Source organism: Pantherophis guttatus, chromosome 7, assembly GCF_059756535.1.
Source record: "Pantherophis guttatus breed Tessera chromosome 7, ASM5975653v1, whole genome shotgun sequence".
Lineage (NCBI taxonomy): Eukaryota > Metazoa > Chordata > Lepidosauria > Squamata > Colubridae > Pantherophis > Pantherophis guttatus.
The window spans coordinates 1,417,302-1,438,020 of NC_142069.1; the positions used below are offsets into that span (position 1 = coordinate 1,417,302).

The 20,719-nt window shown below is 49.2% G+C and overlaps 2 protein-coding genes and 1 pseudogene across 3 annotated transcripts in view; 2 read left to right on the top strand and 1 right to left on the bottom strand.

The window, feature by feature from the left end:
• NCAPH2 (non-SMC condensin II complex subunit H2) overlaps positions 1–16,152 on the top strand; it is a 20,992-nt gene extending 4,840 nt beyond the window's left edge. The window contains exons 6-20 of one of the 2 annotated variants that reach the window (XM_060689286.2): positions 462–541; positions 660–814; positions 1,636–1,731; positions 3,411–3,523; positions 3,623–3,694; positions 5,295–5,361; positions 5,819–5,926; positions 7,739–7,792; positions 8,871–8,941; positions 9,914–10,013; positions 12,276–12,344; positions 13,671–13,726; positions 13,922–14,023; positions 14,673–14,822; positions 15,822–16,152. In XM_060689286.2, coding sequence (XP_060545269.2) covers positions 462–541; positions 660–814; positions 1,636–1,731; positions 3,411–3,523; positions 3,623–3,694; positions 5,295–5,361; positions 5,819–5,926; positions 7,739–7,792; positions 8,871–8,941; positions 9,914–10,013; positions 12,276–12,344; positions 13,671–13,726; positions 13,922–14,023; positions 14,673–14,822; positions 15,822–15,962 — 1,434 coding nt within the window. In that variant the 3' untranslated portion in view covers positions 15,963–16,152. Of the gene's footprint in view, positions 1–461; positions 542–659; positions 815–1,635; positions 1,732–3,410; positions 3,524–3,622; positions 3,695–5,294; positions 5,362–5,818; positions 5,927–7,738; positions 7,793–8,870; positions 8,942–9,892; positions 10,014–12,275; positions 12,345–13,670; positions 13,727–13,921; positions 14,024–14,672; positions 14,823–15,821 lie in introns of both variants that reach the window. The other variant, XM_060689283.2, reaches the window with a different exon arrangement.
• LOC148112739 (uncharacterized) lies at positions 12,349–13,665 on the top strand (annotated as a pseudogene).
• A 1,365-nt stretch (positions 16,153–17,517) lies between the features above and the next one.
• On the bottom strand, positions 17,518–20,094 carry SCO2 (synthesis of cytochrome C oxidase 2). Its single transcript, XM_034404983.3, has 2 exons — positions 20,004–20,094; positions 17,518–18,619 (listed from the first exon to the last, which is right to left on the bottom strand). Exons 1-2 carry the CDS (start codon positions 20,062–20,064, stop codon positions 17,706–17,708), a joined length of 975 nt encoding a protein of 324 aa, XP_034260874.3. The 5' UTR covers positions 20,065–20,094; the 3' UTR covers positions 17,518–17,705.
• Between the last annotated feature and the right edge of the window lie 625 nt (positions 20,095–20,719).

Consider the following 20,719-nt stretch of genomic DNA (forward strand, 5'->3'; position numbering starts at 1 on the left):
ATTGTTAAGTGAGTTTTGCCCCATTTTACAACCTTTTCTGCCACAGTTGTTAAGTGAATCACCGCAACGGTTAAGCTAGTCACACGGTTATTAAGTGAATCAGGCTCCCCCGTTGATTTTGCTTGTCAGGAGGTCGCAAAAGATCACATGGCCCCCGGGACACGGCAACCGACACAAGTCCATGCCAGTGGCCAAGCATCTGAATTTTGATCATTTGACCACGGAGAGGCCGGAACGGTCATAAGTGTGAAAAATGGTCCTAAGTCACTTTTTTCAGTGTGATTGTAACTTCGGTCACTATAAATGAATAGTTGTGAGTGGAAACCCTCCTGCCCCACAGCCAGGGCTTAGGAGAACAGACAAGCCTTCCCCAAATCCCACCCCTGGGACCCCCCAGCACCCTTCCCACCCACACCCCCTTCCCTTCTCCCCCTCTTGTAACTTCTCTGCTGCCTTTGCAGACGGTCCCCATTGTTCCCCTGACCCCCATGGCTCTGGTGCCCCCCGAAGAGTCGGAAAAGAAGGACAACCCCCTCTTTAGGTAAGAGGCTCTCGCAGGGTCCTCTGGGGGGGGATTCCCTCCCCGTTCTCCAACCATGGGGTACGAGGTGCGGCATCCCCTGGCCGCCTCCGTCTGATCTGGGCTTCTTTCCTTGCAGCCGGAAGGGAGAGCTGCTGGCCAGCAGGAAGGACTTCCGGATGAACACCTGCACCCCCCACCACAACGGGCTCTTTGTCTTGGAACTGGCGGGGGTCTCGCCCACCCAGTGCCAAGAGGGCAGGGACGGCGGTTGGGGCCACGGCAACCCCAACGGTACAACTGGCATCCACCACGGTGGATCCTCCTTTTAAAATTTAGTTCATTCTTTCGATTTGGATTCTTTTTCACTTATTATTTCGATTTTTTTTTTTTTTTTTTGGTTTTACTTTTTTTGTTGTTTCAGCTTAGTTTAGTTTTGACTTCATTCTACTTTTAATTTTGTTTGATTTTACTTTGGTTTTATCCTTTAACGATTCACTTTGTTTTACTTTTATCATATTCACTGTTAAATTGCATTTGTTTTCAATTTGATTTTGTTTGATTGTGCTTGGTCTTAAATTTTTCTTTTTTTTTTCATTTTGAATTTTTTTTTCTGTTATTTCATTTGGTTAAGTCTAATTTTTAATTTTGCTCAGCCTTGACTTAAATCATTTTTATTTCACTGTTTTATGTTTTAAGTATAATTTTATTTTTTAATTTTACTTAACTTTTTAATTTCATTCAGCTTTAGTTGTTTTTAGCATTTTATCTTTAATTTTAACTTTATTTTCATTTTATTATTTTATTTTTATTTGTTTGTAATTTTATATTTTTATTTTCAGTTTTGTTTTATTTTCTTGTTTATTATTTTCTTGTTTTTTTCTTTTATTATTATTTTATTTTAAGCATGTGGTTTGTCGGGAACCGGGTAGAAATTTAAGAAAAGCAGCAAATGCAGCTCCTAGCTTGCTGTCTGCAAAAGATTTGCCACCCCTAAAGAAAATTGGATTGATAGACCTGGGACCATCTCCCTTCACGGGGTGTCCTGTAGAACCAGCCGATCGGCAGGGGAGTTGTGCTAGGTGTGCTCACACACACTTTTTGCTTCCGTGCAGGTGTCCAGAGCCTGGCTCCAACAGCTGGCTCCATGCCCATGGAGGTCAGCGGGTGCGAGACCCCCGTTCTCGCTCTGGACTTCTCTGGAGAAGGAAGTGAGTCACAGGGACCCAATGAATTGAGGGGGAGGAAAAATGAACGTTCAAGAAAGTTGGAGTTAGGGGAGGTGCCGGTAGGAAATCCCAGCTGGGAAATGGGATGCCAGCTCAAAGCTCACCGTCTTGAAAGCCTTTTATACGCGGTCTCTCGCTTAGCAGACCCTGCAGGCAGTTAATGAGAATTTAGAGCCAGCTAAAGAAGAAACAAAATATTTTTTTGATATGGGACATATTCTATCAATGACTAGACAACAGAAACAAGTTAGAAAGGAGGAGATATAAAAAGAGGAAATGGTAAAGTGGAGAGGAGTTAAAGAAGATGATGTTAAGTGCTAAGTATTAATGTTATTAATATTATTAATATGATGGAGATGAATTATCACAACAAAGATGTATAATATGACTATTTAAACATAACTACCCAGAACCCACAGTTTGATGAAAATTGAATGTTATATAAATAAAACATGGGGGGGGGAGAGAGAGAGAATTTAGAGCCAGCTAGGGGCTCTATAGGCTGATACACTGGACAGGGAATCTTTGGGAATATTTGTAGCTCAGGGTTGGAACTGTGGGCTCCTTGAAGCTCTCCGAGCTTGGTGGTTTCCTTTCAGTCATTTCATTACCCTACTAGGTACCATCATCAGTGCTAGAAGGGAGGGGGGGGTTGTGGAATGAAAGAAGAGGAGAGGCAGGAGGAGAAAGACAATGATTATGGTGTTCTTGGTGCTCTCTGAGCTTGATGGTTTCCTTGTAGACGTTTCATGACCCAAACTAGGTAACTTCATCAGTTTTGGAAGGGAGGAGGGTTTGTAGAAAGGAGGAGGAGGAGGAAATGGACTATCGGGTCCTTGGTGCTTGGTGGTTTTCTTGCAAACATTTCATGACCTGACTAGGTAACAACATCAGTGCTAGAAGGGAGTGGGGTTTGAGGAGTGGAGGAGAAGAAGGGGAAAGAAGCAGAGGAAGGAGGAGAAGGAGAACTGGGGTCCTCGGTGCTCTCTGAGCTTGGTGGTTTTCTTGCAGACGTTTCGTGACCCAACTAGGGAACATCCTCAGTGCATCTAAACAGGCAGGAGACCCCACTCCCTCCTAGGAGGGTCTGGCCTGAGAGGCATTCTCAAAATGACAGCCCTGCCCCAGTGGTTTCTTTTATTGTCTTGGTCCTGCATCTTCCTCCTGTCCCCCAAGGCCATTCCTTCCGCCTACTGCAGTCGCAGTTAGCCACCCTGAGCCAGTGGTGGGATTCAAATAATTTAACAACTGGTTCTCTGCCCTAATGACCATCTGGGTAGGTGTGGTCATGTGACGGTGTGGGCATGCCCAACTCAACGTCACTCAGGTTGAATGGGCGCTTCGCCTTAGCTGTTACAATGTAATAAGGGTTAAGCAGAGAGGCAGTTTCTGTAAGCAGGGCAATAAAGATTAGGCTAGAAACAACACCAGAATGTTGTAATTCCTTACAGGATTAGCCCTGTAAAGTGGAAAAAGACAAAATAAGATTTCTTCCAACAACCAGTTCTCCAAACTGCTTAGAAAGTTAACCAATTCTCCCGAATAAGTGCGAACTGGCTGAGTCCCACCATTGCCCTGAGCTCTGCGGGGCTAAACTCTTCATTCTCGTTCTCTTTCCTCCCCCGGGAACACCCCCTCCCCTCCCCCCCCCCCTGGAGCAGTGAACCCCACTGATGACCATGAAGATGGTGGTGAGGACTTTCTGCCAGACATCCCAGAAGAGGGTCAAGAGGTCCCCTGCGCCGGAGCAGAGGAAGACGTCGCGCATCAGACGGTACTCGGAGGCAGGAGGGCAGCCTAGGGTGGGACGGCAGAGGGCGCTTTTGGTACAATCCGGAGATGAGACACCCCTCCCCCTTTCTCTGTCTCCTAGAGCGCCCCCCAGAGCAAAGGGTACGCATTGCGGGAGAGACTCCCTGCCCTGGATGCCAATCCCCACCTCAAGGTAAGGAGCAGCCCCGTACATCACCCCATGTTTTGCCAGTGGTGCTCCCAGGAGCCTTTCGACCCAGGCAGTCCTCGACCTTGTGACCGCAACGGAGCCCCAAATGTCTGTTGCTAAGCGAAGATACCTTTCTTGCCACGGTGATGAAAAGGATGGCTACGGTCATTAAGTGAAACGCATGGGGATCTAGCTTCCCCCACGGACTTCGCTTGTCAGAAAGTTCGCCAAAGCGGGGATTGTGTGACACACACACACACACCCCAGGACGCTGCCAATGTTGAATTTGGATCACGTGACCCTGGAGATGCTATAACAGTTGCAAGTGTGAAAAACGGCCATAAGTCACTTTTTCAGTGCTGTTGTAACTCTGAACGGTCACTAAACGAACCTCTCTTAGCCTGGTAGCTTGTAACAAAAGGTCTCTCAGTGGCTGTAAGCCCTGAAGTTTAGCTGTTCCCCTCTGCCCTAGAGAAGCTTCCAGATGTGAGGATGTGCCAGGCCGAGCCACGTCTCTGCCTGATCTGAAATCAGAAGAGAGCTGGAAGGGACCTCCGAGGTCTTCTAGTCCAGCCCCCTGCTCAGCAGGAGACCCTATAAACCATGATGAAGCACCCACAACTTCTAGTGGCAAGCCGTTCCACTGGTTAATTGTCCTCACTGTTAGGAAGTTTCTCCTTAGTTCCAGGTTGCTTCTCTCAGATAGATAGATAGATAGATAGATAGATAGATAGATAGATAGATAGATAGATAGATAGATAGATAGATAGATAGATAGATAGATAGATAGATAGATAGATATAGATAAATATAGATAGATAGATAAATATAGATAGAGAGATGATAGAAGATAGATATGATAGATAGATAGATAAATATAGAGATGATAGAAGATAAATATGATAGATTAGATAGATAGAGATAGATGATAGATATGATAGATAAATATAGATAGAGATGATAGATAGATAGTTTATATATTTTTTTCTTTACAATACATAAAAACTCAATATTTGCATGAACAGTGTGTTGTCTGGGTACAATTAATTTTGAAAAATAACAGTAATAACACTAATATTCATAGCATAGATAATCACATCATGATAATATTTGCTTAGCCATACTAATAAACCTTTATTGTATAGTTAATCATTCTCTTAAACTTTTGAGTTTCTAACTTCTGTTTCTATTACCTAACCGTTGGTAAAACAAATCCCATGTTAAAAAAAATATTCTGTTTCTTCCTTCTCCTTTATTTTGAGTGTTAATCTATCCATCTCTGCGCATTCTAATATATATATTTTAATTTCCCTTTCATCTGTAGGGATCTCTTCATTTTTCCACTGTTATTAGGTTACTTCTCTCCTTGATGAGTTTCCATCTGTTATTTCTTGTCCTGGAGCCTCTGGAGCTTTGACCCCCTCTTCTTTGGGGCAGCCCCTCAAATACTGGAAGGCTGCTATCATGTCACCCCCTGGTCCTTCTCTTCATTAGACTAGCTGGGTGGGGCTCCTTTTGTGGTGCTGAGGCCCAGTTCTGAAGCCCCAGGGGACACTCAGTCTCTGAACGCGAGGCCCACCAGCTGCTTCTCCTTCTCTTCCAGGACACGGGGGACCCCTGGCGCGGCCTCGACCCCTTCAGCTCCTCGGAAGACAAACCCTTGAAGAAAGGTGCAGATCCCCCGGGCCCATCAGGGCATGGAGGGGAGGATTTGAACCCAGCACCTTCAGCCCTAGAAGCGTCTCTGGGAGGGACAGACCAGGGTTGTCCACGGGGAGAGGTCAGAAAGTCGAGTCATGTTGGCTCCATCTTGACCGTTTGACCACATTCTGTGGACAACACCCGGTGTGGACCACAGCTCCCCTGCCAGGTGAAAGTTATGGGAGCTGTAGTCCAAGGCATCGGGGCAGGTTGGGTTCTAAGGGAACGGGAGGGGGCTTCCAGACCTGCCCGAGCATTTCTCACCATCTCCTGGAGAACTTGAGCTGATGGAACCAGGCGGGCGGCCAGACTCCTTGACCTTGGGAGGGATCCTTCCTGCAGCCGCTGCCCTTAAGAGAGGTGGGCTAACCTGCCCGGGCCTGGATGGAGAAGCAGATGGTCCCACCCACTCTTTTCCCTCTTCAGGGAGACCCTTCACCGTGCCCCGCGGCCTGGAAGATTTGTCCGGTGCCAAACGCAAAAGACGTCCGTCCTCCAAGCTGGAAGATTTTGTGTCGTGGTTTTCGTCCTCTGGTGAGTGTCCTCGGCTTGGGCTGATGTCGCCCTCCAGTCCAGGGGGGGGAGAGGCTCGGGGGCAGCCCTGCCCTTGCCCTGTCTATCCTTTAAAAAAAAAAATTAGTGGACGTTTTGGAAAAAATATCCGGTTTTCAGCTCCAACCGTCACAAGCCACGGGGTAGGTGATTGCAGGACGCTACAAACTGCCGCAAACGGGGTTGTGTTGCTGAGCATTTGAAGTGCGGTCACCTGAGCCCAGGTAGAGGTTGACCATCAGAACTGGGGTGTAACCTCCCCCTTCCCCTTTGCAGGTGGGTCACACCTTTGAGTGGCCGTTAACCAGCCGTAAGTTGAGGACTAGCTGTTAAAAAATGGTTAACAGGGATTTGAAGATTAGTGTAATGTTTAGCTTAACCTATTGACTGTTTAGCTCAGGGCTCTGCAACCTGAAGCACTCAAAGAGCCATTAGGACCCGTTTCCCACAGAAAAGAAAACACCGGGAGCCACAAAACCCTTCCCGTGCCTGACTGTTTCTTAGAGCGGCCACGAAACTAGCATACATAGTTGAATTAAACGTTCTGTTTTCTTCTGAAACTTTTCTTTTCTTGGGTTTATCCGTGGTTGGCTTACCGGGGGTTGAAAAGCTCAATAAATTGTGTGCCGGCGGGTGTTGCACATTGGCGGCTGTGATGCTTATTTTGAGTGACAGGGAGCTGCAGCAGAGGGGTGAAGGAGCCACATGTGGCTCCAGAGCAACAGGTTGCTGACCCCTGGTTTAGCTTAACCTATTGACCTATTGACTGTTTTTTTTTTCCTTTTTTTATATGTGTGTGTGTATTTGTATGTGTGTGCGTATAGATGTATGTATGTAAAAGAGGAGGAGAATTTACTGTTTTTTCCTTTTTTTTTCAGCTTCCAGCCAGGCTGGATTCTATAGGTTAAACCAGAGGTCTTCAAACTTGGCCGCTTTTAAGACTGGTGGACTTCAACTCCCAGAATTCTCCAGCCAGCATAACTCTGGGAGTTAAAGTCCACAAGTCTTAAAGCTGCCAAGTTTGAAGACCTCTGTCTTTTTTTTTTTTTAAATAATTTTTATTGAGTATTTTACATTTTAAAACCAAACACACAATAGCAAAAGAAGTCAAGAGACAAAAAACAAAAGCACACACACATCAGACGTTAAAATACAATACTAACAACAGATATATACAATTTTACAACTTTCTGCATCGACTTTTGTCTTTACTCTTAGCTTCTATCCTCCCGCTCCTTCTCTTTATTTTTAAATACTCTTAATTAACTGTTTTGTTAGCAGGATCATTATTTACATTTATATCCAGTATGTTAATACCTAATTTCACTTTATATTCTTATTTCTTAATTTGATTTTTGTTTTCCAACCACATATAAAACCTATTCCACGTTAAATTTTAACTTAAATGTTAAATTTATTTGTTACTTGGATTGTCTTTTTCTCTTTTCTTTCTCTCTCTCTCTCTCTCTCTCTTTTTTTGCCCCGCCTCCCCCCCCTCCCCGCGCCGGACGTATGGCTTGGTTTTCCCTTTGCTTTCCTGTTTTGTCTTTTACCTTTTGTGATAAACTAGACAGACAGAGACACGGCCGCCTTCTGGCCACTGGAAGCCCTCCTTGCCTTCCCTCCCTTTTGCCTCCCTTCTGCTTCTCACCTCGGGAGCCCGGACAGCCTTCCTGTGCCGTGGGGCGGGAGGGTGGGAGGAGGCCGAAGGGCTGCTGTGACCCCCCCCCCAAAAAAACCCCTCCTGTACCCCCCCCAATACTCCCCCAGCTCAGAGCCTTGCTTGCTTTCCAGAGCCCGACCAGGCTGGCAGCCAGAGAAGCCGCTGGAAAGGCTCCACGTTCGCTGGTGAGTCTTGTGGGGGAAAGAGGATCCCTGGCTGGCATTGTGTGGGGTTGGGGTAGCAGCAGGGAGGTGGCCCCTGATCCCTGCAGGGCTTGCCCAGAAGCAGAGGCACTGACAGATGGGGGTGGGGGGACAGGCAGGCAAGCAGAGGGAGCTGGGGGGCCAGGAGAGGCCTGGTTCTTAGGGGCCCCCCCCCCAATGCTGGGGTCACTGGTGGCTTGAGGACGTTCCTGCTGCCGGGTTAACCTCTTTTCACTTTTTAGTTATTTATTTGCATCCCACCATTATTGTTTTTATAAATAGATCAAGGTGGCAAACATATCCAGCACACTTTCCTATTTGCCCCGCAAACAACAATCCTGTGAGGTGGGCTGGATTGAGAGAAACGGGGATCAGCCCCAAAGTCACTCAATTGGTTTTCATGCCTAAGGCGGGACTAGAACTCACGGTCTCCTGGTGATTGGTCCAAAGTCAACCAACTAGCTGTCAGGTCTAAGGCGGGACTAGAACTCACGGTCTCCTGGTGATTGGTCCAAAGTCACTCAGCCGCCATTCATGGCTAAGACGGGACTAGAACTCACAGTCCCCTGGTGATTGGTCCAAAGTCAACCAACTAGCTGTCAGGTCTAAGGCGGGACTAGAACTCACCGTCTCCTGGTGATTGGTCTGAAGTCAACCAACTAGCTGTCAGGTCTAAGGTGGGACTAGAACTCACCGTCTCCTGGTGATTGATCCAAAGTCACTCAGCCGCCATTCACAGCTAAGGCAGGACTAGAACTCCCAGTCTCCTGGTAATTGAACCAAAGTCAACCAACTAGCTTTTGGGCTGGAGGTGGGACTAGAATTCACCATCTCCTGCTTTCTAACCTGGATGCTTTAACCAGTAGACCAATCTTTGAATATTTTAACTCGGTTTTTAATTTTTACTCGTCGGTTTTAACATGTTCTGAATTCTTTTTTTAACCTATGCTTGGAGCCGTGCGTTTAACAGGGTTTCATTAGGATGTTATAAACTACACGGAGCCATTTTGGCATGATGGGCGGTGTAGAAAATTAAATAAACCTTGTCATTTCTGAGCAGACCTGGAGGTCCTGTATTGGAGGAACGTGAAGGAGCGCCTGGCGGCCCAGAGGAAGCTGCAGAAGAGGATGGTGAGTGGGGAGGCAGAGCGGCTCATGGGAACAAGGGCTGGCATTCTGGACTGGCCCAGAGAAAAGGAGTGGGGGGGGGGGGGGCAACGCAACTGAGAGGAACCTCTTGGAGAAGGAGGAGCTTCCTTCCTTCCTGCAGCCTCTCTGGCTTACATCCTTGGGCCTTCTTCCAGCAGTAGGGGCCTTTCCAAGTGGATGATGTTCCCTAGTTGGGTCATGAAACGTCTACAAGAGAACAATCAAGCTCAGAGACCACCAAGGACCACTACCACTTCTACTACTACTACTTTTTTTTTTTTTAATTTGATTTATATGCCGCCCTTCTCCGGAGACTCAGGGCGGCTTACAATGCGTTAAGCAATAGCCTTCATCCTTTTGTATATTCATACAAAGTCAGCTTATTGCCCCCACAATCCGGGTCCTCATTTCACCTACCTTAGAAAGGATGGAAGGCCGAGTCAACCTTCAGCCTGGTAGGATTCGAACCTGCAGTAATTGCAGGCAGCTGGTCTTAATAACAGGGTGCTTTAGACCACTGTACTACCAAGGCTCTTCTTCTTCTTCTTCTTCTTCTTCTTCTTCTTCTTCTTCTTCTTCTTCTTCTTCTTCTTCTTCTTCTTCTTCTTCTTCTTCTTCTTCTTCTTCTTCTTCTTCTTCTTCTTCTTCTTCTTCTTCTTCTTCTTCTTCTTCTTCTTCTTCTCCTCCTCCTCCTTCTCCTTCTCCTTTCTCCTTCTCCTTCTCCTCCTTCTCCTCCTCCCTTCTCTTCCTCTTCCTCCTCTCTTGCAAATCTCATTGCCTTTCTAGTACTAATGACATGACCTAGTCATGAAACATCTGCAAGAAAACCACCAAGCTCAGAGAGCACCAAGGACCAGTTCAACCCTGAGCTACAAATCTTTTATTGATTCCTTCTGTGATGTGACGCTAAAGCGGGCATGTTTTTAAATACAGCTTTTCCCCCCCTTGAACCAGCGTCCGCATCTGAGGTTGCAGTTCGGAGAGCTTGGCGCTCTGGAGATGGACCGGGAGGAGGAGAACTTCGATGTTGCGGCTGCTGCCGACGATGGGCCAGGTACGTCTTCCACACTTCCTGGTAGCTGGGCCAGGGGACGGCCCTCTCTCCTGTCTGGGGGGAGGGTGTGGAGACACCCCCACCCCACCCTTGTGAGCTGCGATCTCTCAACCTGCTGCAAGAGATCCCTTCTCAAGTTAGGACTTGGTTCTCCTCAATTCACCTCCATCTGGATTGTGACGTGTTCTGTCCCCCTTCCTCACACAGGCAAACGGAATACCAAGCACGCCTGCCAATATTTTATTAGGTAAACAGATTAGAATTCTTGGCAGACCAAGTTTTGGCAGCAAACTGCCGAATGCCTGCCAAGACCATTTTCACTCCCGTAAAGTAGAAGAGGACTTATCTTCAGTCTGTTCCAGGAGCAACAAATTATCCACGAGACAAGAGTTTAGTCAATGTTCAGTCCACAATATATCCAAGCCGAATTTCAGAGATCACGATGTGACTTTCAGGGTTAACTTTGTCCGTCACAAAGCCTGAAGAGCAATCCCACCCACTTTTATCCCTTGTGGGGCGTGACTCAGTGACTCAGCTCAATCTCTGGCCCTCCCACGCCTCTTCCTTTGCAGCGCACGCCTCTCCCTCCAACACTGCCTGGGATCAAGCCAGGATTCATCATCATTGCTCCCTATCAATGGGTGCTCCGATTATGCCTTCCTCCTGGCACATCCCAGGCTGTTCCTCCTGGCCTTCGGATGGAACCTGAGGCATTGCCAGAAAGGAGGGTCCTGGAGAGGGAGGCCTTGGCAGTTCCTCCCCATCACCTTCTGAGTCCTCTTCCTCTGTGAGGACAAGCTCGGGAGTCAGGGTCACAACATGAGAGTTGGAGCAGAATTTGTGCATTGAGAATAGATCTGCTGAACAAAACTCCGCATTGGCGACAGGGAGGGCATCCGGCCAGTAAACACTCTGCTAGCTCCAGTCAGTTGCCCAGACTCCACCCCGCAAGGGATTATTGGGGTTGTTAAAAGGAGTTGATGATGATATAGAATCTGGTTTATATAGCTGGTCCTCAACTTGTGCCCAGTCGCTTTAGTGACCGTTTGGAGTTACAATGGGCTTTCAAAAAGCTACTTGGAGCCCACCTTAAACTTACGTCGACCCCACCTCCCTTGCACTTTGGGGTGCTTGACAAGCAGCCTGACTGTACAGGTAGTCCTCAACTTACAACAGTTAATTTAGGGACCGTTCACACTGGTGACATCACTGGGAAAAAGTCACTTATGACCGTTTTTCAACCTTACGGCCTTTTGCAGCCTCCCTGTGGCCATGTGATTAAATTCAAACGTTTGGCAACTGACTCATATTTATGACGGTTGCAGTGTCTCCAGGGTCACGTGATCCTCATTTTGTGACCTTCCGGCGAGTCAAATCAGTGGAGGATGCCAGATTCCCTTAACAGTCGTGTTACTCACTTAACAACTGCAGTGATTCACTTAACAACAGTGGCATGAAAGGTCATAAAATGGGGCAAAATTCACTTAGCAAATGCTTCGCTTAGCAACGGAAACATTGGGCTCAATTTGTGATTGTAAATTGAGGACTAAGGGCACTATCACAACTATCAAGCCTTTATCTTATAGTCACAGATCAGGGCAAAACGCAAACAGGTCATTTTAAAAGCTGAAATAACCATAAAATCCACGAGGTTAAAATAACTTAAAAAAACTTATCTTTTTTTAAAAAAAAATCTTTAAAAAAAAGTTATAAAAAGCACAACAATTTGTGACTTTTTTGTGTGAGTTTGTGGCGAGAAAAGACCGTGTGATTTGCTTAACGATTGCAGTGACTCGCTTTACAACGGTTGTAAAATCGAGTTCGGTCACGTGGTGCCTCAACATACAACCGTAGCACCCAAATGCTGGCGTCTCCAGGATGGCCGTAAGTTGAGGACTACCTCTATTTAACGGGGGGCCTCTGCGTTCCAGCTTCATCAAAGGCCTCCTTAGCAAGAGGGTTAAAGCCACAGCCATGGTGGTTAAGCCAATCACTGCCATTGTTAAGTGAATCATGCGGTCATTAAGCAAATCGGGCTTCTCCCATTGCATCACAAATGGTGATCGTGTGACCCCCGAGAAGCTGCAACTGTTGTAAATCCTTGCCGGTTGCCAAACACCCGAATTTTGATGTCGACTAGGGACGTAAGTGTGAGGAATGGTCGTAAGTCCCCTTTTTTAGTTCATTCAGTGTAATGTTGATCAGTCGCTAAACGAATTATTATAAGTTGAAGTTTTGCTGGAACGTCTTCTCCTTTCACAGAGGACTTTGTGGCGGATGAGGAGATCCCCCCGTTGGAAGCCTCCGAAGGGATGCCAGGCGGCGTGGCAGGTAATGGCTGGGTGAACTGGCCTCTTTCTGTACCCAGGGCATCCATCTACTCATCCATCCAACCAACCATCCATCCATCCTTCCATATTTCTATTCAACTATCCATCCAACCATCCATTTAACCATCCATCCATCCATCCATCTTTCTATTCAACTATCCATTCCAACCATCCATTTAACCATCCATCCATCCTTCCTTCTAATCATCCATGCATCCACCCACCCACCCACCCACCCATCCATCCATTCAACCATCTATCTATCCATCCAACTATCTATCCATCCTTTCATTCAATGATCCATCCATCCATTCAACAATCCATCCGTCTTTCTATTCAATTACCCATCCATCCTTTCATTCAATCATCCAACCATCCATTCAACAATCCATCCATCTATCCTTCCAATCATCCATGCATCCACCCACCCACCCATCCATTCAACCATCTATCTATCCATCCAACTATCTATCCATCCTTTCATTCAATGATCCATCCATCCATTCAACAATCCATCCGTCTTTCTATTCAATTACCCATCCATCCTTTCATTCAATCATCCAACCATCCATTCAACAATCCATCCATCTATCCTTCCAATCATCCATGCATCCATCCACCCACCCATCCATTCAACCATCTATCTATCCATCCAACTATCTATCCATCCTTTCATTCAATGATCCATCCATCCATTCAACAATCCATCCGTCTTTCTATTCAATTACCCATCCATCCTTTCATTCAATCATCCAACCATCCATTCAACAATCCATCCATCTATCCTTCCAATCATCCATGCATCCATCCACCCACCCATCCATTCAACCATCCATCCATCTATCCATCCATCCTTTCATCCTTTCATTCAATCATCCAACCATCCATCCAACAATCCATCCTTCCAATCATCCATGCATCCAGCCAACCATCCATCCATTCAACTATCCATCTGTCTTTCTATTCAATTACCCATCCATCCTTTCAATCATCCAACCATCCATCTATCCTTCCAACCATCTATCCTTCCAATCATCCACCCACCCACCCATCCATTCAACCATCCATCCAACTATCCATCCATCCTTTCATTCAATCATCCAACAATCCATTCAACAATCCATCCTTCCAATCATCCATGCATCCATCTACCCACCCATCCAACCATCCATCCATCCATTCAACTATCCATCCATCTTTCTATTCAATTACCCATCCATCCTTTCATTCAATCATCTTCTGGGCTGGGAAAAGAAATAAGAGGTGCAGAGATTCCTCGTGGGAAACTGGGAGGGCCCCCCCCCTCAATTTCTCCATTTGCTTTCAGATCCTGGGGAAATCCCCTCTTCCCTGAGCTACGAGGAGCTGGTCAGCAGGAACGTGGTACGTGTCCTGACCCCCTGCGGAGGAAGAGCAACTTAGGCGATTAATGTAACCACCACCTGGGGGGGGGCTTCTTTGTGGAACATCATTCTCCCGAGGGACAGCTGCCCACCTCCCAAAGTTCCTTTTCCAAAGGCCAGGCTGGTTCCTTCCCTTCCCCGTGAGAGACCCTCTCTTTCTCCCCACTGGTTTCAGGAGCTCTTCATGGCCCACTCCCAGAAGTACGCCCGGGAGACGGTGCTGTCCCAGCGGGTCCGCGACTGGGAGGAGATGATGGTCCCGCAGCTGGAGGAACAGGTGAGGTCAGAGGCAGGGAAGGCACCCAGGACACGGGATGGGGAGCCCTGGTGGTGCTGTGCTTAGAATGATGTAAAGCACCATGAAGTGGTATAAAAGTCTTAAGTCATATTGCTAAGGAGGGAGGAAAGGAGAGAAGGAAAAAAGAGGAAGGAAGGAAGGTGATTGAGAAGGAAGAAAGATGATTTAAGAAAAAAGGAAGGAAGAATATTGAGAAAGAAGGAAGGTGATTGGGAAGGAAAGGATGGAAGGAAGGAAGATGGCTGAGAAGGAAATATGTTTGAGAAGAAGGAAGAGTGAGGAAGGAAGGAAAAAAGTGAGTAAGGAAGATGATTGAGAAGGAAGAAAGGAAGGAAAAAAGAGCGAGGAAGGAAGGTGATTGGGAAGGAAGGAAGAGCCCTGGCAGTGGTTAGGATGCAGTATTGCAGGCGAATTCCTCTGACTGCCAGCAGTTTGATCCTGACCAAGGTTGACTCAGCCTTCCGTCCTTCTAAGGTGGGTCAAATGAAGACTCAGATTGTTGGGGGGCAAGAAACTGTTTCTGTAAACTGCTTAGAGGGGGCTGGAAAGCACTTGTGAAGCGGAATATCAGTCTGAAGTGTTAGGGCTATGCGGCCTTCAGCATCCAGCTCTCTTCCTCCTTGCACAGGAAGCCCGCGCCGCCTTCGACATCCATAGCTACGGAGACCAGCTGGTGTCCCGGTTCAGCCGCGTGGGCGAGTGGCATTCGTTTGCCAGCCTGCTGGCAGGGCAGCCGGCCTTCGAGGTCTGCCGGGCCATGTTGGCCTCCCTGCAACTGGTGAGGATGTCTGCAACCTGGGGGGAGGGGCCTGGGAGGAAGGCTGGGCCAGGCCGCTGCCCCACGAGGAAAGATCAGGACCAGCGGGATGAAACGGCGAGGAACTTCCATGCCTGGGGCAAGCCGGCAGCCAGTGGGACACGTTGCCCCACAGAGGGGAGGGCTATCCTACGTGGGAAGATTGTGTGCACAGGTGCTGTTGTTTTTGGGCAGGGGTCTCAGAATCTGGCAACTTTAAGACTTGTGGACCAACTCCCAGAATTCCATAGGATAAACCAGGGGTCTCAAACTTGTCAACTTTAAGACTTGTGGACCTCAACTCCCAGAATCCTGGGAGTTGAAGTCCACAAGTCTTAAAAGTTGCCAGGCTTGGAGACTCCTGCTATAGGGGCCGCATTTTTCAGTCTGGGCTGCTGGCTGCCTGGGGAATTGTGGGACTTAAAAGTCCGTCTCTGACTGTCCAAAGCGAAGTTAACACTACTTCAGGAGATCCTCGCTGAGCAGGGGGTGAGCTTAGTTGATCTCTTAAGGTTCCAGTTCTGGGATACTAGAATTTCCTTTAGAAAATCGGATCCTACCAACAGAAGTGAATATTTCTAGCTCTGGGCTCAACTGTGGGGTCGTTGGTGCTCTCTGAACTTGGCTTTCTTGCAGACGTCTTATGACCCAACTAGGTAACATCATCAGTGCTAGAAAGGAGTGGGGTTTGAGGAGTGGAGGAGAAGAAGGGGAAGGAGAAGAAATAGGGAGGAGGGGGAAGAGAAGGAGGAGAACTGGGGTCCTTGGTGCTCTCTGACCTTGGTCGTTTTTTTGCAGACGTTTCGTGACCCAACTAGGGAATATCATCAGGGCTAAAAGACTAGAAGGCTTGTAAGCACTGATGATATAACCTACTTGGGTCATGAAACGTCTGCAAGAAAACAACCAAGCTCAGAGAGCACCAAGGACCCCACACGCTGGACCCTTTCATCCCCGAAACGTTCTTCTGTGTTCCTCCAGGCCAACGACTACACCGTGGAAGTCTCCCAGGGGCCAGGCCTGGAAGAGGCCGTCGACACCATGGCACTGCGCCTCCTGAGCCAGGAAAGGGCCCATCAGCGCTTTCACACGTACACGGCTCCCTCGCTCAGCAAGCAGTGACGCCCCTCTCACCTCCTCTGTGCTGTGCCTCTATTTGTGTACATATGTCCATATATGTGTATATATTTGCTTGTATGTAAATGTATGAAATTTGTATAGCTTTATCCTGCCCTTACATACACCCCATCCCCTCCAAGTGTTTCAGCAACGGGCCCTTTCCCCTAATAAAAGGTGCCTTGTAGAGACGCAATTTGTGTTCCTTTTTGTGTTCCCAAACCTTTTAATCATCCAATTAGTGCAGGGGTCTCCAACCTTAGCAACTTTAAGACCTGTGGACTTCAACTCCCAGAATTCCCCAGCCAGCCCCCCCCCACCAGGGACCCTCAGAGCCAAAGGGGTGGGGTGGGGGGGAAACATTAGCCCTTTGCAACATGTCCTGTGTACCTCCTGCCCCATCCCTGCTTTGCCACTCTTAAAGAGTCAGTCCTTCGCCGCCAGCTGCCCTTCCAGGAGCCTGGACTACAATTCCCATGTTCCTTGGCCAGGAAGCCCTTTCGCTTGGCTACTTGTGGGGGGCGGGGGGGGTGGCTGCTGAGAACAAAACTCAGGCATGTTTGGGACGTCATGTTGGATAAACGGTTCCATGGTTTTAAGTTACTCAACTTTTTAAAAGTTGTCTGGACTTCAACTCCCAGAATTCCCTAGCTAGAATGCGCATCTTTTCTCCCCCTTTTCTTTTTGTGATTTAACTTTTCATTAGTTTATCGAAGTATAAAATGCAAAGGGAAAAAAAAACAACCATGGAAAAGCAAGAAAGGGAGTGAAAAAGAAGGGATGTTGTGTGAACCTAAACTGCAGGCAGCTTCAGATACGATTGTACAGAAAGGGGAAATGAGCGCTCAGGTGCTCTTGGACATACGACTGTGGTCCGAGGTCGTAAAATGGGTCGGTCACACGACCTCCCTGGTTTTATGACCTATTGTGCAGCAGTCCTCAAGCGAACCCAATGCTTCCCTATGGGAACAGTTTGGCCAAAGTTTTCAGCATCCTCCTCATAAAACACGGGATAGCCATGTTGCCACGTGTCCAAAATTCAGGCCTGTGACCACCCCAATCCAGGTCCCAAGTCCCCTTCTTCAGTTGGTCGGAATTCAAAGACTGCCTGTACTTACGACAGTTTGTTTAGCGACCGTTCAGTTACACCACCCCTGAAAAAAGTTATTTATGACCATTTCTCACACTTACGACCGTTGCAGTATTTCCCCAGTCACAACCGACTTGTCTTTATGACGGCTGCAGTATCCGGGGGGGGGGGGAAGGATGTCATGCAATCCCGTTTTGCGAGTTTCCTAATGAGCGAAGTCAACGGAGGAGTGGGGGGTGGGAAGCTGGATCCACTTCACAACCCTGTGACTATAAGAACTGCAGTGATTCACTTAACAATGACAAGACAAGAAAGATCGTAAAACGGGACGAAACTCGCTGAACAAGTGTCTCACTTAGTCATGGAAACGTTGGGGTCAAGGGCGGTTGTAATTATACAAACACCGCCTGGATGCCAATTTTAAGAAAAGGGAAACGCCGGTTGATAATATGCAGACGATACGAGACACCATTTCAGAGTGTGATTATTGTTACCGCGACAATCCCTGCAGAACCCGCCGCTCCAAAACGGCACGCAGGTCTGCCAAAACACACACACAACCTACGGCCTGTCTTCTTGCAAGGCTGGGCCCCATGGGCCGAGAGCGCCCCAAACTAAACCCCTCCCATCCCCCAGTTCGCTTCCCCCCCCCCTCCGGCTCAGGCGAGGAGAGTCTTGTAAGTGGCCATGTGTCCCCGGATGCTCTCCGCAATCTTCACGTCCGTCTTGTACCGGTTGTAGTAGTCCAAGAACAGCCCGTCCGGGCTGAGGAGGTACAGAATGACCGTGTGGTCTACCAGATAATCATTGTCCTCGTCTTTGGGGCCGGTGCTATAGTAGACGCGGTAAGACCGTCCGGCCTTCTGCACCTGTTCCGGTGTGCCGGTCAGCCCCCGCAGCCGCGGATGGAACTCCTTCACGTACTTGGCCACGGCCTCCACCGTATCCCGCTCGGGGTCCACGGTGATGAAGACGGGCTGGAGACGGGGCAGTTTGGGGTCGGCGTCCAACATGTTCACCACTCGACTCATCTTCTCCAGCTCTTCCGGACAGATATCTGGGCAGTGAGTAAAGCCGAAGTAGAGAAGGATCCAGCTGCCTTTGAGGTCCTCCTTGGAGCAAGGACGCCCCGTGTGGTCCACCAGCTGGAAGTTGCCTTGCCCGATCGCCACTTTCCTCAACTCCTCGATGCGTTTCTGCTTGTCCAGTTTCTCCTTCTCCGACCGGAAATACAGCCACGCCAGCACCAGCTGAAGAGTCACGAGGGAGACCACCAGCAGGCGGGTCCTCAGAGGATATTGGGGCTCCGGTCGGGGGGGCTCAGAGGAGCCTTGGGAGGAGGGTCTCCAGAGGGTCAAAGCAGGCTGGCCGGCGGGAACCGAGAGGCGGAAGTCGTCCACCCTCCAGAATGGAGAAGACCGCCAGGCTGGGTGGCGGCCAAAAGCAGCAAGGGGACTTAGACAGCGGGACGGTGGGCGGGGACTGCCAGCCAGGCTCCTCCCCCAGAGGGTGGAGTAGCCTCCCAGCCGCCAAGGCTGCAGCCTAGCCCAGCACTGAAACATCCCCCGAAGAGCTGGAAAGACAAAATGCAGGAATTCAGTTTGCATTTGCCTATCACGAAAATGTTGCTTTTCCCTTCACAATTGCAAGCTGGAATGAAGGAGAAACTTCCTAACAGTGAAGACAGTTAACCAGCGGAACTCCTTGCCACCAGATGTTGTGGGTGTTCCATCACTGGAGGTTTTTAAGAAGAGGGCGGACAGCCACTTGTATTGAATGGTCCAGGGTCTCCTGCTCCAGCAGGGGGTTGGACTAGACGGTCCCTTCCAGCTCTGTTCTGATTGATTGATGGATGGATGGATGGATGGATGGATGGATGGATGGAATAGAGGGGGAAACTCCGAGCTTTCTCAGCCTGGGCTGCTTGAAGCCGGGTGGACTTCAACTCCCAGAATTCCCCCTATGGGGAGGGGGGAGGAGGGGCTGAAGGGGAATTCTGGGAGTTGAAGTCCACTCGTCTTCAAGCAGCCCAGGCTGAGAAACATGGTGCCAAACCTTTGCAGGCCCGTCCTAAAACCTTGGAAGGACAAAGGAGCACCAGCCCCAACGGAGGGGCTCAAGGGGAACCCCGCTAGTTTTAGGGGATGCTATTCGGTTTTGCTTGCAAGCCGCAGCCGGGTGGGGGTGGGGGACCCCCAAATCTGCCCTCCTTGGGGGGGTCGGGCTGAAGCTGAACCCAGGAGCTGCTTCTTAATCCCTTGGCTGCTGGCGGGGTCAGACCCCGGAGATCTTGGGGGAAGGGCCTTGGTAGTACAGTGGTCTAAGGCACCCTGTTATTAAGCTGGTTATTAAGACCAGCTGCCTGCAATTACTGCAGGTTCAAATCTCACCAGGCTCAAGGTCGACTCAGCCTTCCATCCTTTCTAAGGTAGGTAAAATGAGGACCCAGTTGTGGGGGCAATAAGCTGACTTTGAATAAATATACAAAAGGATGAAGGCTATTGCTTAACACATTGTAAGCCGCCCTGAGTCTCCGGAGAAGGGCGGCATATAAATCAAATTTTAAAAAAGGGGGGGGGTCCCTGCAACCCTCCAATGCCCCAAAGCCCCCCTCCCCCAATTAAGGGGATCCACAGGTTGGAGGTCCTGCGGCTTGGACCCCTGCCTGGAAGTTGCCACCAGGAGGGAGAGGAGGACCCCCAGCCCCACTTCCCTGCCCCCGATCCTGCGACCCCCCACTTGCAAGCCCCCCCACCCATACCCCCGGGTGTTTGCATGCACAAAGACCCCTGGATTTCCCCCCCCCCCACCCCCAATTCCAGCCTTGCACTCCCTCTCCCATCCTCCCCGGCCCGCATGACTTATTGCAGCCCAGGATTCCAAAGATGCGCCCTTCCCCCCGCCCCTGCCCCCTCCCCCACTTGCTCCAGACACGTGTTCCCCCCCCCCCCACTCACTTCCGTGTCGCGCAGCTCGGAGAAGCCGGAGAGCCCGGGCAGAGTTTCTCCTCCTGCGCATGCGCGCCGAGTCTGCTGCCCTCGCTCCTCCTTCTCCTCCTCCTCCTTTCCGCGGCTTGCAAAGAGGCCGGCAGGGGGCGCACAATCGCAGCGCTCAAGCCAGGCGATGCGCGGAATCCGCTTTGGATGGGGAAGAGAAAGCGCGCGCCCTTTTGGCATAGGGGCGGTGGGGGCTCACACACACACACACACACACACACACACACACACACACACACACACACACAGACCCAGGGGACACGGCACCACCTCCTTGGAGCCAGGGCTTTGGGGAGCCCCCCTCCTCAAATTCAGGATCAGCATTGCCCCTAGATCAGGGGTCTCCAACCTTGGCAATTTTAAGTCTGGAGGACTTCAACTCCCAGAATTCCCCAGCCAGCTTACTCCAAAGTTCCTCCTGAGATACTCCACTCTTGAGTTCAAGCTAAGAGCTAAAGCCCCCTCCAATAGCCCAGGGGTCTCCAACCTAGGCAACTTTAAGCCTGGAGGACTTCAATTCTGGGAGTTGAAGTCCGCCAGGCTTAAAGCTTGCCAAGGTTGGAGACCCCTGCCCTAGACCCTCAAGGGCTCTTTGGCAGGCATGCAGAAGACGGGAGTTTGCCCCGATTTTCGGGTGCTGGGAGACAAGTTGGGAAGGGGTCAGTGGGGGGCCTTGA

Coding starts and splice junctions, on each gene's coding strand:
- SCO2 (XM_034404983.3), bottom strand. CDS start 20,064: ATGCGCAGGAGGAGAAACTCTGCCCGGGCTCTCCGGCTTCTCCGAGCT. Junction 18,620..20,003: donor CCGAGCTGCGCGACACGGAA/GTGAGTGGGGGG, acceptor TTGTCTTTCCAG/CTCTTCGGGGGATGTTTCAG.